The 16,493-nt window shown below is 34.7% G+C and overlaps 2 protein-coding genes and 1 long non-coding RNA gene across 7 annotated transcripts in view; 1 reads left to right on the plus strand and 2 right to left on the minus strand.

Annotated features, from left to right (window-relative positions):
- SCG5 (secretogranin V) overlaps positions 1 to 807 on the minus strand; it is a 19,580-nt gene extending 18,773 nt beyond the window's left edge. The window contains exon 1 of the mRNA XM_087723074.1: positions 681 to 807. The gene's annotated coding sequence lies outside the window, so the exon portion shown is untranslated. The remainder of the gene's footprint in view (positions 1 to 680) is intronic.
- Positions 1 to 9,911, minus strand: part of ARHGAP11A (Rho GTPase activating protein 11A) — a 12,965-nt gene extending 3,054 nt beyond the window's left edge. Inside the window, exons 1-11 of one of the 4 annotated variants that reach the window (XM_014066389.2) lie at positions 9,691 to 9,911; positions 7,176 to 7,243; positions 6,581 to 6,677; positions 6,092 to 6,345; positions 5,352 to 5,512; positions 5,123 to 5,269; positions 4,924 to 4,998; positions 3,834 to 4,001; positions 2,634 to 2,769; positions 1,724 to 1,829; positions 681 to 807 (exon numbers count right to left, since the gene is read on the minus strand). In XM_014066389.2, coding sequence (XP_013921864.2) covers positions 681 to 807; positions 1,724 to 1,829; positions 2,634 to 2,769; positions 3,834 to 4,001; positions 4,924 to 4,998; positions 5,123 to 5,269; positions 5,352 to 5,512; positions 6,092 to 6,345; positions 6,581 to 6,677; positions 7,176 to 7,243; positions 9,691 to 9,816 — 1,465 coding nt within the window. In that variant the 5' untranslated portion in view covers positions 9,817 to 9,911. Of the gene's footprint in view, positions 1 to 680; positions 808 to 1,723; positions 1,830 to 2,633; positions 2,770 to 3,833; positions 4,002 to 4,923; positions 4,999 to 5,122; positions 5,270 to 5,351; positions 5,513 to 6,091; positions 6,346 to 6,580; positions 6,678 to 7,175; positions 7,244 to 9,410; positions 9,434 to 9,678 lie in introns of those variants that run through there. The other 3 variants (XM_087723048.1, XM_014067893.2, XM_087723052.1) reach the window with 3 other exon arrangements.
- Positions 9,912 to 9,921: 10 nt separating this feature from the next.
- Positions 9,922 to 16,196, plus strand: LOC148049707 (uncharacterized). Of its 2 annotated transcripts, none has more exons than XR_015697704.1 (4): positions 9,922 to 10,004; positions 12,178 to 12,284; positions 12,909 to 13,024; positions 15,592 to 16,196. It is a non-coding gene; the product is annotated as an uncharacterized LOC148049707 (long non-coding RNA). The 2 variants fall into 2 exon arrangements; XR_015697705.1 differs by having other exon boundaries at positions 12,909 to 13,009.
- The last annotated feature ends 297 nt before the right edge of the window (positions 16,197 to 16,493 follow it).

Below are 16,493 nucleotides of genomic sequence, written 5' to 3' on the forward strand. Positions count from 1 at the left end.
CAAATCTGTACATATGTCCAATTGTATTAGTCTATTTGGAAAATGCATTAGTCTCATTTGGAAAAGGGACAGTAACCAATAACATGCTACTGCTGCCAGTATGGAAACACAGGACACAATAGTACAGATTTTTGAGAAACCAGATACATCTGGACTTAAACTGACCTCTCAGTTCTAACAGTGACTGACTTTCTTAAATTCAAAGAGCCCACAAGATAGTCAAACACTGCAGAAAACTGGCAGCAAAGAGAAAAAGAAGTATAGTGGTCATCATAGTGTAGAAATGTATGTTAATTCTGTGAGATACTGCCCAATCTATAATTGTTGGAACGTTGACATGTAGCAGGGATGATTAACCTTAAAGGTCAGCATGGTCTTTTATTATGTGGATTTTTAACCTAATTTTCAATCAAATAGAGTTTATAAAACAATGTAGTTTAGATCAAGAATTAATAGTATAATTAGCTACAGCCCTAAAACACCCTGCATCAGTTATGTTGCTGAAGTCCCAAGAATCTGGAAAGTACTTGGTTGCAATAGAAATAGAATGTAAAATGCAATAAACATTTAAATAACATTTCACCCTAAACCATAATGTAGTGCAACACAATACTATTGCTACTGAAAAAGGTTTGCTATATTAAGGTTTCATTGTATTTACCCGTTAATTATAGACTTACCAACACATGGGCTTAACAATGTTGCCGTTTTCATAGTTTCGACTCCATTTTCTTTATCTTGATGACCAGCAAGTCGGTGACCAATGTTTTCAGCTCTGTGGTTATCTTCATGCTCCACTGCAGTATTCTTAAAATAAAATAAAAGTTTGATACAATGCTTCTTGTATTCTTCTACATTCTCATAAACATAGAGAGCACCTGAGATTTCTAACAGGAAACACACCATAAGAGAGAATGGACTAGCAGGCAGTGACCATTAATAAAAAGAGGACAAGGGAAGAGGATTAAAAGCAAGACTAAATTGGTAAATGGTAAATGCTAACAATTAAGAACAGGTAAGTTTAAATCAGAAAAACAGCAAACATCTTAAGAGAGAATGGACTAGCAGGCAATGGCCATTAATAAGAGGATAACAAGGAAGAGGATTAAAAGCAAGAGTAAATTGGTAAATGGTAAATGCTAACAATTAAGAACAGGTAAGTTTAAATCAGAAAAATAGCAAACATCTTCATGGAGATAATGTCAGTAAGCAACCCTTCAGATTTTTAGACTATTTACCACACATCCTGTATCACACAACAGATTGAATTACCCTTCAATCTTTATTACAAATAATAAACCAATAAGAATATTGTCCCATGTGTACTTTTTTTCAAGAGGCAACTGGACTTTCTGGTTTTTCTCTGAAGATGTTTCACTTCTCATCCAAGAAGTTTCTTCAAAGTGAAACGTCTTCAAAGAAAAAAACAAAAAGTCCAGTTGCCTCTTGAAAAAAAGCACCTTTGGGACAACCATGACCTGGATGATTGAATCTCCATAGACAACAAGAATATTCTGCAAAAGACTGTTACTAGCCTAAAATTACAAAAGTGAGCTTCAGAGAAATCAAACTGCTCTATTTTCCTCTTCAACTTCCAATCATAACCAGCTGTAATGAATTGTTTTGTGTGTATGTATCTGTGAATATTAGTTGCATGGAGTTTATAGAAGCTACTATTTCCATTAAAGAGTGAAGCATGGTTTTATATATAGCTATATGATACCTGTCTGTTGCTTCTTCCAAGAATGAACTTTAATCGTAATGATCTGCGTACCACTTCTTTCCGGCTGATTTTAGGAGAAAAACAACCTGTTTTTCCAGATTCAACTCTGAAAGGAAAGAGAGATAAGTTTACTGAATGCTGTTCTAAACTACTGATGAGAACCAGTATGGTATAGTGGTTAAAGTACTGGCCTAGAAACAAAGATATTATGAGTTCTAATCCCACTTTAGGTATGAAAGCTGGCTAGATAGTTTTAGGCTAGTTACTTTTTCTTTCTCCGTCCAATGCACATTATAGGATTGTTGCTGTGGGGAAAATAGGAGGAAGGACTACCTGTCTGTAGGTAGGATAAAAATAAATAAAACTGATATTCTAAAATCAGCTAATTTAAAAGGAAAGTAAATATTTAAGAATAATCTAGTTATAAAAGAAGAAAATAGTAACAAAAATGAAAAAAAAATCTACTGAGAGTAGATTATGGGAGGTCCATTCCTAAGTATATAATAGAACATTAGTGTCAACTACAGAACTGATATTATTTGTTTATATGATAAATAATGAACTTTCAATTAATTCCTAGATATTTCATGTAACTGAAACAAATACTAAAACTGAGGAGAGTTAAATATTTCTAAATATCTTTATTTTATCTATTCATTATTCATAATAATTAATAATGAAATGTTATCAAAATAATAAAGGATAAAAGGTATGTATATTCAAAGAGAAATATTTTACTACAGTAAAATAACATGGATCAAGCAGCTTTCAAAAAACCAAAGGCCATAAGATTTGACTTGGTCATTGTATTTAATACTGTTCAGATTATAAAATATTAACACATTTAAATATAACAAGAAGTATATTATTATACCTTCTTTGCCAGAAGTGCCTATTTTAACAAACATACCTTTGTACTTTTTTATTGGCAATCCTTTTGCTCCTTCGACTTCTTATATTAGAGAGAGACTTCTCACAAGTAGCTGAGGTAGATAATGAAGCTTGAGATGTATCCAGAGACGCAAAAGGGCTACCTACAAATGGAGCTATAGGATGTACAAAAATAACAGCTTATTTTAAAATCATTCTTCTTATGAATAGAATTTTTATGCATAAAAATGTCTTAGGGAAATAAACTACAATCATGTTCTTTCATAATCTGCTTAGTCAAACAAAAAAATTATCTGGCCCAGGAATCTATTCTTTAAACAATATTTTAAAAACAACCACTCCACAGATTTTAGTAAAACATTAATAGTTTTCATTTTTATTATTGCCAACTTATCCGAATGTAAGAAAAGAATGTCTACCTCCAACAAAAAAACAGAACTGGACCAAATATGGTGTGAATAAAAGAAAGACCATGTTTAAAAAATGGACAGGATGTGGCTGGGGATTGCAGAGAAAAAGAATCCTGAAAAATTCTTACAATTCATTCCTGTGGCAAAGAAAGTTGGGCAATGGCTCAGAACGCTTGTAGCTGTTCTATTTAAGCCCCTTTCTCTTTGTACCACCGGGGTAGTACTATATTTGTTTATTTATACCCCACCAACAGTCCCGAAAGGTTGTAGTATATTATGGAATATGTCATCTATGATTATCTTCACCGGGGTAGTACTATATTTGTTTATTTATACCCCACCAACAGTCCCGAAAGGTTGTAGTATATTATGGAATATGTCATCTATGATTATCTTCATGGTCAATTCAATTATTGATGACTTCTTCAAACACATTTAGGAATTTGTGCTAGAAATAGCATATTAAGAATTCAAATTAGTCTTCAAAAATTCAAGACTTTCAAAATTACTTGAATTTTTTTTCTTTTCTAACAATGAAATCTTTCCCAGAATTTTTAGCTGTAGGTAGTTTAGTGAATGTCTACTCAGTTATACTACATCAAACTGTCATTTAGTTGTTAAATTACTCTTACGGCATGTGAAATACTTTCAGAGCTATGTAAATGCTATTAAGCAATGCAAGAAATAAAGAAAATGTCATGGTAGTATTGTTTGTACACAATATTTCTGAATTGTTGTCTGTAATAAGGAAGAGTGCAAAGATAGGAATTTGAACACCCAGAGAACATTGTTGAATATTTTTACTCTACCTGATCCAGGTGTTAAGCTAATGTTAAAAAGGGTATTTGGTAGCATTTCAGGACCCATGCTATGTCCAACAGATCGCCTTTTCTTGCTAGATAAGCGTTGACAGGAATCAGCAGGATATTTACGCTTAAAATTTGGAGTAACCATCACTGGAGTCATTGATGAAAAGACTATAAAGAAAAAAATATTTGTGCAGTCAAATATTTAATATGGCAAAACATACAAAATATAGATTATTAATTGTATGTGCACCACAATTGCAAATAGAAATTATTTGTTTCATCCTACAATTAGCAATGTGAAGAGCAATGAAAAGGAGAAACTGGAAAAAAAAAATTTTTTTGGAGGGGGGGGATTTTGTCCTCACTCTAAAAAAAAAAGGAACTTGTGAAAAACTGGAGCCCCTTGCACATATTATTACCATGTTTTGTAATGTTTATTTAATTACATGTTTATATTCCCTTTTTCCAAGAGCTCAAGTTGGCCTACATGAACATCTCCATTTAATTGCACAACAGCAACCCTGTGTGATATGTTGGACTGAGCGAGATTGACTGAGTCATGTCATTTGAATGAGTTTCCATGGATAAAAGTGACTTGAACCTGCATCTCCCTAGTCCTAGTCCAACACATTAACCACTACATCACATACATAAGATTGAGCACTGCATGGTCAAAAAAAATATTTTTGTTTCTTTCCATACCGTTTGCAACAATTACCATGTTTATTCCCACCACCACCACATATTAGAACAAAGCCATGCAATGTAAGACAAAAGAAGGATTTCTTGTTAGCAATATAAGTAAAATGCTTTTGGAGCATGTATGCAAACTGAAATAACAGCTGAAATATCCTTTTAGTTGTTATGGTGGCAAAGTACAAAATGGCACTAAGCTTTAAAATGCAGCAAAATAAGCAGGTCATGTCTTAAGTGTAAAACTCAGCTCAATGGAATAGTATATGTAAGGATAAAAAGAAGTATTACTGACTTGCTTACACTGTAATCTACCATATACTATTCCAGTACTGTAATATTAACATGTTCAAGCCTTACTGACATGAAGGGCTTCATGCAAATGCACGATACCTACCACATTGGTCTCTCTGAGGAGTAGTGGAGGGTGTTCTGTTAGATTTAAGTTTATTCAGAGCTCCACTAACAATATCTGAAATTGAAGATACATCAAGCTATTTTAATGTTTAATATCTTTTCCTATTTAGCCCTTGATAAACATTTGCATCTTTAAAACTTGAGTTTAAAAAAAATTGCAGAAGCAATTTACTTATTACCTCCTATGCTCTGCCGTCTCCTTCTCAAGTATTCGGAAGGAGTTTCAATTTCGCTTTCTTGATCATCATGGAGCACAGGTGTAGAGGCAGAATCATCAGTGCTAAGTATGGATGGTATTTTTTCCAGGATAAACTTTGGTATTTGTCCTGAAAAAAGATATAATTATTTTTTTTTAAAAAAGGACTAAATGATGTTCTAATGTTATAATACTGATCATCATCACTTTACCTATTTTTTCTGCATGATCAATCAATGTCTGCACAACTCCAGCCTGCAAGCGGACTTTCTTCTCTGTGTGTACAGATATTTTTTCAATTTCACTTGATTGCAAGAGATTTGGAGCAAAAACTAGTGCTAGATTACAACTATCCATCTTGTTGTCAGCAGATCTATGCGATAAAAAAATAGAAGTGTTTTAGATTTCATGTTTGTTTAATATTCATTGTTCAAAATGCTAAATTAGCATTGATACTGAAGAGTTCTTAATTACAAACTACCCTGTTTCTCTGAAAATAAGATCTCCCCAGATAGGGTTTACAACTCTTGGGGGAGCTACATACACCCTGGTGCAAATCTCAAAGTTTAAATTGTTTCAACGAGAAATTTTAGAATGAAATATTATTATAATCAGAGCATGACTGAGTCATTTATGATTTCTTTCTAACTACATGCTCCAAAAGAAAAAGAAATTTTCTTCCTAATGTTTCTTTTGAATTGCCTAGAAATAGTTAAACTGTGATATCTTATGAATATGATGTATTTTGAACAAAATTGCTTACTAAAAATAAATGTTAAAATACATATATACATAATACAACTAGATTAGTTTAAGGCATCAAAAATATTCCAATTCAAAAGCAGAAAATACTCTAAACCTCCACCTGGTCCTCATATCTTCTACAGTTCCACTGCAGGCATATAACAGAGGGCATATCAAACCCAAAATATACATGAAATCTGCAGATTACCTCAGAGACACTTTTTTGAGAAACTGGAAGAAATATCTGAGAGTTTCAATTATTCCCTCATTTACAAGACAGGAGATGAGCAGTGTAGCAGAATTCCGCTCCTCGCTGTCTAACTTCTGGGCCTTAATAAGAGCTTCTTGCAGGTTATATGGAAGGATTGGCTCAGGCAATTCTCTGAAGAACTGCTTCAGAAGTCCTGCAACATCACATGGTAGTGCACTGGATAGGCAATTTTCACCTTTATCCACTTTATTCTAAGAATGGTAAGAAAATAAAGATTATCAATGGAGAAAACAGCATACTTTGATAAATGGCAATGGAGATCTGGAATTAAGCTCAAATCTACTGAGTAATTCAAGGTACCTACACATAGACAACATATTTTGGTTTTGGTATAAATTTGTGGAAAGAGGATGCAGCAATATTAAGCACATCAGTGTCAACATATCAACATTGTTAAAAATAAAACAGAATGGGGAAGTGCTGTACCTTTAAAGTTTTTAAGCGAACAACTGATCCAGATTTTCTGAACAGTCCCTCTATTTGAATATGTTCTTCCAAGTATTGACAAGCCTCAACTAAAAAGCTGATGAGACAGGGGGGAAGGGGGACAGAGAGAGAAAGAGAGAGGGGAGGAAGGGGGAGGGAGGGAGGGAGGGAGAGAGAGAGAGAGAACACTTGAATTTAGCTTTTGCAGTCTTGGTCTTAATTTGACTATATTCAGATTGGTAAATATTATAGTTAATAGGATGAGATATATAAAATATTCACTGTTTAATTCTGGACGAAGGGCAGCTTCCTTTATTCTGCCACTAGCAGCTTTGCAAAAATAAAAATATATGGTTACTTTTACCCTGAATATCTACTGTTTTCTCTCACCCTTCTATTATTGCACTGTAATGCTAGAAACAAATAAATTGTCACCTCATTAAAACAAAGAGTCCTTATGTCTTCTGCTTATTGCATTACAGAGCTGATTATTGACTGTTATATTTTTACCAAAACTTAAACCTAATTTATATATGATGTAACATAAATTTGCCATATTTGTGAAGACTCTAGTTATAGTCAAATTGTAACTTACCAAGGTATATTTCCATATTCACATACAACTTGAGGTAATTCTTGAAGAAATATTCCAAATACTTTCCCCTGAAAAATAAAACATATCATTTAATAATGTAGAAAAATATGCTTCACTAACAAAATGAACTAAAATCTAAAAAGGCTTTTGGTATAAATCCATTTATCTCTTTTTTAAATGTAGATATATTAGCAAACAAAAAAAAATAAGTTGTAGTTTACAAGTCCCTTATTCTAGATTAGTCGCTAGACAATCATTCCAAAGTTAATAATTTAATTACTCACTTTATTAACATGTACAAAATACCTAAAACTGAAAAAAAACAACCATCTAAAAACTTCGTATGAAAGTCTTCTATATAATTTGTATTGTAGCAGTAGCTTCTTGAATTCTATCTGTGTGATATAGGTTTAGGATAACAGCTTATTTCATCAGCTGAAGTTACCCAATGGTATGTTAACCAGAATAATAAACTATAAATAGCATTTATCTAATCAGATTGTGCTCTTTTTAAGCATAGATATACTTGCTTACTCATGCAAGAATAAGTAACCACTTGCCTGTTTGCTTTCCCTTATAGTTCTAAGATACAATATATATGCATTGTATCTTTATCCCAAGGAGATGTAACAATCAACTTCTTTCTCTACTATTAAAATCACAATGTATTATATCTATCTTTTAATGCTTCTTTTAAATTTTCTCTATTTTAAGAGTCTACCAAAAATATAAATTTATTATCTAGAATTTAAAACAGTTACACAGCAGAGAAAACAGGATCAATTCAATTATGCTTATTTGGAGAGAGGGGTGGGGAATCTAGCAAAGTACATTTGTAATTAAATCAAGATGTTTTCTTTTGAGCCATTAGCATATAGGTAAGTATCTTAGCAAGACTATTTTTATCCTTTTAGAAATATTTATCTTTTATGGTTTTATGGTTTTAATGCTTTTAATGATGCAAGCTGCCCCAAGTAAGTTTGAAATGAGATACTGTAGGTGGCAAATAAATCAAATAAATAATAAAGTCATTACTTGATTTTTATGCATGTTAAATCCTAAATCATTGCAACCTACAATCTCACACTGTATCCTTTCACAGGTAGTTTTAATAAAATTATTTTATAGAATCAGTGAGTTAGAGGAAAAGATTGCTCAAGCAAAGAAAACTGCAAGTAGTTTTACTCCCCGCATCTTAAGTTCTAAATAGATCAAATTGTTTCGAGAGCTAAATATCAGTATCAGATCAGAAATATAATCAGTAATGATAGTAAAAATGTAGTTACACTAAACTGAAGAATGACTATTTGTATTTTTGAAAGCTTTGATTTTTGATTCGAGTCTGATGGCTCTATAAATAGTAATGACACAGACCAACAGACTTTTCCTTATTTCCAAAGGTGCTTTTTCAAGAGGCAACTGGACTTTCTGGTTGCCTCTTGAAAAAGCACCTTTGGGACAATCATGACCTGGACAATCTCCATAGACATTTCCATATTCCTATTTTCAAAATCAAAGTAGCATTTATTAATCACATTATTTTTATTGGTTAATCCATACAACACAGAATCGGATTGGAAGTCAATCTTGAAGGTCTTCTAGTCCAACCCTCAAGGAGACCCTATTCCATTTTGACAAATAGCTGTCCAGTCGCTTCTTGAAAACCTCCAGTGATGGAGCACCCACAACTTCTGGAATTAAACTGTCCTGATTAATTGTTCTGTCAGGAAATTTCTCCTCAGTTCCAGAATCTCTCTTTAAAATTCTTTCACCCGTTACTTTTTGTCCTGCCCTCAGGTCTACCTTGCCACCATAGCAGACCTTGTTTGCTAACAGAGATATATGATAGCAAATGACTATTGTTTGCAGATAGCTACTGTATTCCCACCCAAAGTTGTACAGGTAGTCCTTGACTTACAACAGTTGACTTTGTGACCATTCGAAGTTACAATGGCACTGAAAAAAGTGACATGATCATTTTTCACACTTATAACCATTGGCCACATGAATAACATTCGGAATAACAACTGATTCACATTTATGACATTTGCAGTTTAGGGATCATGTGATCCCCTTTTGCTACCTTCTGTTAAGCAAACTCAATGAGGAAGCCAGTTTCACTTAACAACGGTGTTACTAATTTAGTAACTGCAGTAATTCACTTAACAAATGGAGCAAGAAAAGTCGTCAAATGGGGCAAAATTCACTTAACAAATTTCTCCCTTAGCAACATACATTTTGGACTCCATTGTGGTCGTAAGTTGAGGACTTCCTGTATTTACACAGTCCGTCTTCTCAAGTCCTTTTGTCTGGGTCCTCGGGAACAACTGAGGAAGCACCTTCGAGCGGAAGGGAAGCCCAAACCAGCTGCAAGAAGGGCAGCTGCCTAACTTCCATCAGACGCTGACGCCTCGGGTCATCGCAACTCCCACGGCTTCGCCAGCGCCTTCACGAAAGTCCAAAAGGGCGCCTGATGGCGGAACGCCCCCCTTTTCCCCAGTACCTTCCGACTCACCCCTCCCGCGACCGTCGACCTGGACGCTTTCCTCTTCCCGGTGCGATTCTTCAACTTGATCCCGTAGGCGGCTCGGAGCTGCTGCTGCACGGCCAGCTGGGCCAGTCTTTTTCCGGGACCATCCATAGCCGCCTTTCTGAACCGCCGCTGTTCTCCTCACCACTCGGCCGTCATCTCCTCAAGCCGCCCGTCCTCTGGGCGCAGGCCGTCAATCACGTACTCAAACAGAGCGCCTGCCCAGCCCTGCTATCTGATTGGGTGGCTTCTGTCTTCGAACTCTCAGGACCCCTTGGGCGCCCTCAACGGTCACCGAGGTAAATAAAGGCAGGTCGCGTCGAAAGCCCGTCATTTCGTGAGAAGGATTGGGGAGGTGCTGGTAACGATGTAGTTATCCGTGGAGCCTTTCGCGTTTTCCCCCCGAGTCTGTGGGATTAGGTGATTTAGAAAGTGTAAGAGAAATAATAAATAAGCAAAACGTTCAGGCGATAGCTGTAGGCACCTAACGGTCCTCGCGTTTAAAAATAAAACGTAGATGCACTAAACCGAAGAATGACTATTTGTCTTTTTGAAAGTTTTGACTTTCGATTCGAGTCTTTCTGATGGCTCTATGGACAGATGCAACCCGTCGTGACTCCCTTTAGCAATGGTTAAAAAAAGGTTTTAATAGCAGGTTCAAGCTGGTTTCGCTTTTTCTGAGGTGCAGCTCTTGTGGTTCATATATTGGGGGGGGGGGAGTTACTTGGCAAAGTTATTCGGTGTTTCTCTCTAAAATTCGACGACTGAGCTCTTTCCAACCACTGGACGTTTTTAAGAAGATATTGGATAACCATTTGTCTTGAAGTGGTGTAGGATTTCCTGCCTAAGCAGGGGGTTGGACTAGAAGACCTCCAAGGTCCCTCCCAACTCTGTTATTCTGTTAATTCAACTCCATTCCAACTGGGTGCCTGAGTTTTATGAGCAACATAACAAAAACTTTTAAGACCTGTGCTATTTCATCTAATGAAACAGAACAAAAGACCATGGTTTGTTAGCTAAGCCATGGTTGGCTGTGGTCACACAACACAACAAACCTAAAAGCTTGGTGTGCAGACTGGGAAAGCTGGTTAGGCGTAATATGCTAAGCTTATCATAGAGTATCCTTTGAGGGATAAGATTTAGGACTATTATGAAGGAAAACCAATGACTTCATTTAGTATTTTATCAAGGCTCAAGGTAATTCAATAAGGTGTTTGGTTTTTTTTTGCCGTGGAAAGCGAAATGTTGATTATCCTGCTAATCATTTTGCAGTTCCATTAATTTAATGGAATTTACAATCAAAGGCCAAGAGATTCAATACTTGACATTTTATTTCATATGCCAATAGCGTAGAAGTATTATGATTTTTAATAAATTGTGGTAAAACCTGCTCAGCTTGTGGTGTACCCTGAATAGTACAATTATGTGAAAAAATGAAATAGCAACTTTTGGCAGCCAAGCCATACAATAAATAAATATTAGTATGTTCAAGTAGCTTTCTTGAGACAACTTGTCCTTAAAGAATAAATAAAACTAGAATGAGTGCAAAGTTTTGAATAAACCCAAAACCCCTTCTTTCTGTGGAAAAAGAAGGAAAGATTGATTTCAAATTTCTTCAATAATCTAAAATTGCTTCATCACTAACAGCATTTTAGATCATTTCTGTTTACAATATTGTAAAATGAGATATATAACAGAAGGGGGAGCTCTTGTGTGAGACACTGGAAGTTCCTTCTGTCACCAACAATACAATATACACAATCTTGGTTGTTATTATGTTACATTGTATTTCACAATATAAATTTATTTTATTTTTTAAATATATATTTATGTGTGTAGATTGTTACAAGTAGTCTTGTTACAATTGAGCCCCAAATTTATGCTGCTAAGTGAGATGGTTGCTTTATTTTACAAACTTTTTTGCTATAGTTCTTAAGTGAATCACTGTAGTTGTTAAGTGAATTGTGTGATCATTAAGCAAATCTGGCTTCCCCTGTGTCTTTCCTTGTCAGACGTCATTGGGAAGGTTACAAATGGTGACCACATGACCTAGGACAGTGCAAGTGTCATAAATACATGCCTGTTGCCAAGCACCTGAATTTTGATTTTGTGACCAGGAAATGCTGTAATGGTCATAAATGTGAAAACCAGTCATAAGACACTTTTTTCAATGCTATTGTAATTTCAAACAGTTATTAAATGAATGGTTTAAGTCAAGCATTACTTGTACTTGTAAGTTTCTTGGAAGAATATATTTTAATTTTACAAACCTATAGATGTTGAAATAATCAGATAATTGCTAAAGATTCTTTGCCTTCTTTTAATTTAATTTAATTCAGTTATTGTGGTATCAGTTCTGAATTAAGTTCTCTGTTGGTGATCTCTACCTATTCTGAAATCTCTATTCAAAGTGGTTTTAATTTAAATCCCTCTTCATCAAAGAACCAAGAAGTTTGAATTCTTTTCTTTCAGCTGATGTGGAAAGATGAGTGAGCTGTGTATTATGATAAGAACAAAGGAATGCTCAAATTACATTGTTAAGAAATTATGTTACACCATTGTTCTACTTCAGTCGCCAGGTACACGTATTAAAATTTCAAGATATTTTCCTGATGAAAACTTTCAGACTTTTAATATAAAAACAAGATTTAAAATAATGTATTCATAAGTTAATTCCTACAGAAAGTCTGGTGAAGAATCCAATAGAGCATGTAGCTTTTAAGGTTGTTTGAAAAACTGTATTTATATACGTGTCTTATTTTCTAAAAAATCAAATAATAAAAACAAGACGACAAAAAGTATATCGAAGGCCCTATTACATAGTTTCTATAGATAGAATTTCTTTAGCAATGAGATCTTTGTCAAGCTCTCTCCAAGATCTTATAAGATGAACAGATTCTCTTTGGAGGCTTAATATTATGATTGGTCACACAGTTAACTAGATGTTTATAATGGATTTGGCTTTTTTGTCCAGCTATTGAAACCTTCCTAAGGATAGGCAAATGCTGTTGTTTGATAGATTGTAAGAAAGGAAAGGAAGAAAGAAACAAGAAAAAGAAAAAGAAAGGAAGGATTATAGCACTGTTCAAGTGATGTTGCAGATGTTTTTAGATTACTATGGTACTATCTTGCTTTCATTTTTTTGTTTACAATCTTCATATAGTTGTAACAGATTAATAACTTTTATTCCCATAATCTTGCAGCTGCTGGCCCTGGTTACTAGCAAACAGTTCTGAGTCCTGTATCTTATTTGTCACTACATGTCCAAGAGCTCCAAAACCTGACATGATACTTGTTGACCCAGGTGATGACCAATCTGGTATGGTTTCTGTAAACGTCTCATTATGTGTTTTATGGGAGAGATATTATTCATCTGATGAGAACTGTCCAATGTGATTGAACATCTGGCATAGCTTTCATATTCCTCAAAGCACACATGACGTCCACATTTTTTTTGCAAGTAAGGACTAGCAGCACCACAAAATAGACAAAGTAATAGAAAATGAAGACAATAAAGGGCTCTGGGTCTTTAGAATTCAAACAGACAAACCATATGGGACCTCAAATTTAACAATTGTCAATAATACAGATCAAAAAATACCTGGAGACAATACAATAGTAGAAAAAGACCTGGAAAAAATCAGATCTGCAAATATAAATCAAATGACTGTGTCAAAAGAAAGCAAAGATAACACAAAAACTAATAGACTCCTTGGGTGCAATCCCAAAACATCACTTCAGCTTTATTTAGAACTGTTTGCATCGTGCAGTGATAGCAATAGCACTTAAGACTTGTATACTGCTTCATAGTGCTTTACAGCCCCCTCTAAGCAATTTACAGACACATCATATTGCCCCCAACAATCTCGGTCTTCATTTTACCAACCTCAGAAGGATGTTAGGCTGAGTCAACCGTCAATTTGGATTGAACTTCTGGCAATCAGCAGACTTAGCCTGCAATACTGAATAACCACTGCGCCACCATGGCTCAGTGATACCTTTAACACCATAAAAAACAGTCTATCTTAGGTCCTTATGAAGGACTTGATAGGCAGATAAAAATGCCCAATGCAGTCTAAACCTCTGGCTGACTAACTGTAATAACTATCATCATCATTATCAAAATGAAAGCTATACAACTTTCAATGGGTTGGGTTTATCATGCAGTTTGTCTTTGAACTCTTAGGGCCTGATGTGCCATTGCTTTTTTCTGTTTTTTTATAGGTAGGAAATTTTAGAGAGCCAGTTTGGTGTAGTGGTTAAGGCATCAGGCTAGAAACCAGCCTTTTTATGTCTCCTGTTAGGTACAAAGCCAGCTGGGGGATCTTGGGCCAGTCATTCTCAGTGCTAAGAAGGAGGCAATGCCAAACCAGTTCTGCAGGTCTTGCCAAAAAAACCTGTCAAAAACTTGTGCAGGTAGTAGCCAAGAGTCAACACTCTAGCTAAGAAATTCTGGGAGTTCAAGTGCACACATCTTGTTGCCAAGTTTGAAAAATGCTGCAGGAGTGGGATACAATAGTTATATCTTTTTATTATCATCTCAAAGTAGAAGACACAAAATAACAGCAATAGGAGAGCAGATTCTGACCAAATGGTAGAACAAAACTTTTAACAATAATAGTTCACTAGTTGAACCATTTAGTCAAAGCTGTGATAGGTGTCTCTTTGCTATACTGAATATTTTCATATCTACTAAATATGTTCATATGGAGGCTGGTCAGCTACCCATTGTGAATTATTTAATTTGAATTCCATTCCTAAATTGAACAGATATTTATTCTCAGTGGCCTCCCTAACTCTGCTATTCTAAGACTATGAGTTCAAAGAATTATTTGTATATATACTGTCATGGACCGACTGATAATAGAGTAAATATTTCTGTTATGTCTCTACACTATAGCTAACTGAAATAATTGCCTGAAAATGTGTCATTGATTTTGTGTGTTCCTGCCCTGTTCCCTTCAGCTGTCATAAAAATAAAATTTAGAACATACAATTCATATATTAGCCTCTAAGAGTGATTAATTCTGCCAACTTTCACAATAAATTCTTATTGTAGAAAGCAAGTATTTAAAGCAAGTGAATTTGTAAAATGTACAGCATAATCCTGCATATCATTTTTCATAAATGTCCCTCTGTATTGAACAGGACTTCAGGATCTGATCTATAAATTTCACAAGATTTTCTGTAGTTGCATATGCATACATGTAATTCTTCTTGTTAATCCTTCTAAGCTGATCTTGACATTTCTCAAGAATCTCACAATCAGTCACTGAGCCATTATGAAAACCCCAGTGTCTTCAATTTGATTATAGTTCCTTAAAACATCCAGTGCAGAAACACTCCTAACCTCTTTGCCAATCATAATTTTAACTAAACTACTACTCTGTTTTGTTTGGCTTTAATTTTTTTTCACTTTCAGTTGTGTTTTTTGCAAGAGCTCAGCTAAACAAGGCTTTGAAGATGCACAAGGCGTCATGTGATGGTTGCAGTTGCATGTCCTCTTCAAGGATGGTGGTTTTGCTGCTACTTGACAGAGTGAAAGCAGGTCTCTGTATTAGTATGGCAAGCTGAAGAAACCACTACATCTAAAATTTGTTTCCTGTTCAGAAACCATGAACCACTGAAAGGCAAATGCTACAGGTCTTTTAAAAAGGTTCTGTTGGTGCAACACCTGTGATCCCAACACATTTCAGGTAGACTGTCTCCCTTCTAGTTGGGGGACAACTAGTTGCCAGCTCTTGGCTGTTTCTTATTTTTGATCGGAAAACAGAATACCTGAAAAAAAAAACATTTCTGTCAATTATGTTAAAAAAAGAACTATCTGTAAATTCAATCTCATTTTTTAAAAAATTAAAAAATATTTTTTTTGTTTTTTTGTTTTAGAGTGAGAATTGGAATTTGTGGCATGTCAGAGGCTTGTAAACCTAAACTAATTCCTACCATCTGCAACAAACATACAGCTAACAAATGGAAAAGATAGAGAATCGGAAAAGAAAAACATTTGAAAATTGGATTGATATGGAAATAACCTGTAATAAATCACTTAATTGAATTCCGACTACCTTCATGCAGCATTTTCTGTGAGTCACTTGTTTTTTGCATGATGTTATAATAAACCTGAAATGTTGTCATCAGTTCCCTCACAGTTTGAGCAATTATTAATATAGCTAATTGGCATGAGAATGAAATAACTGCTTTAACAGTGGAAGGTTGGGTAACTTCATAACCATTCAGGCATAATGGGCCATAAGAGTACATTTACAGTATCACTTATCAGAAGGTCAACCTGAAAATACATTGTATATCTTTATAATTTAGATTTTCAGTCAACTGATTTTTTATCATATTTTAAAAATATGTAACAAAACCAGGTTTCCTTGTTTAAATGAGTGTCCCATAAATAGTGCAGGAATGTATCTGTTCTACATATTTGATCATGTACTTTCAGTTTCTGTTTAAGGAATCTTTATTTGTTTGAATTTACAGTACAGTATGTGTAATGTAAATGTATCAATATGTATCAATAAAACTTTGCCTGATAACCATGCTGAGATTGTAGCCTTGATTGAAACCTCCCTCCTGTTGGTAAGATGAACCTAAGCTTCAGCTAAATATTACTTTGAGGATCTTCTGAATGCAGAAAGTATAAAGTCCATTTCTTGTTAGTTTTCTTTCTTTATGCAGACTCTTCTATATTTATTAATAAGCTTCCCTAAAGTGATAGGAGATGCTTAAGAAAAAGTTAGATAAAAGGATATTCACAAAAAGAGACTGATCCGTTGTCA

The sequence above is a fragment of the Thamnophis sirtalis genome, unplaced genomic scaffold (genome assembly GCF_051295495.1).
Source record: "Thamnophis sirtalis isolate CommonGarterSnake01/CBP01778 unplaced genomic scaffold, rThaSir2_p1.2 scaffold_1, whole genome shotgun sequence".
Classification (NCBI taxonomy): domain Eukaryota; kingdom Metazoa; phylum Chordata; class Lepidosauria; order Squamata; family Natricidae; genus Thamnophis; species Thamnophis sirtalis.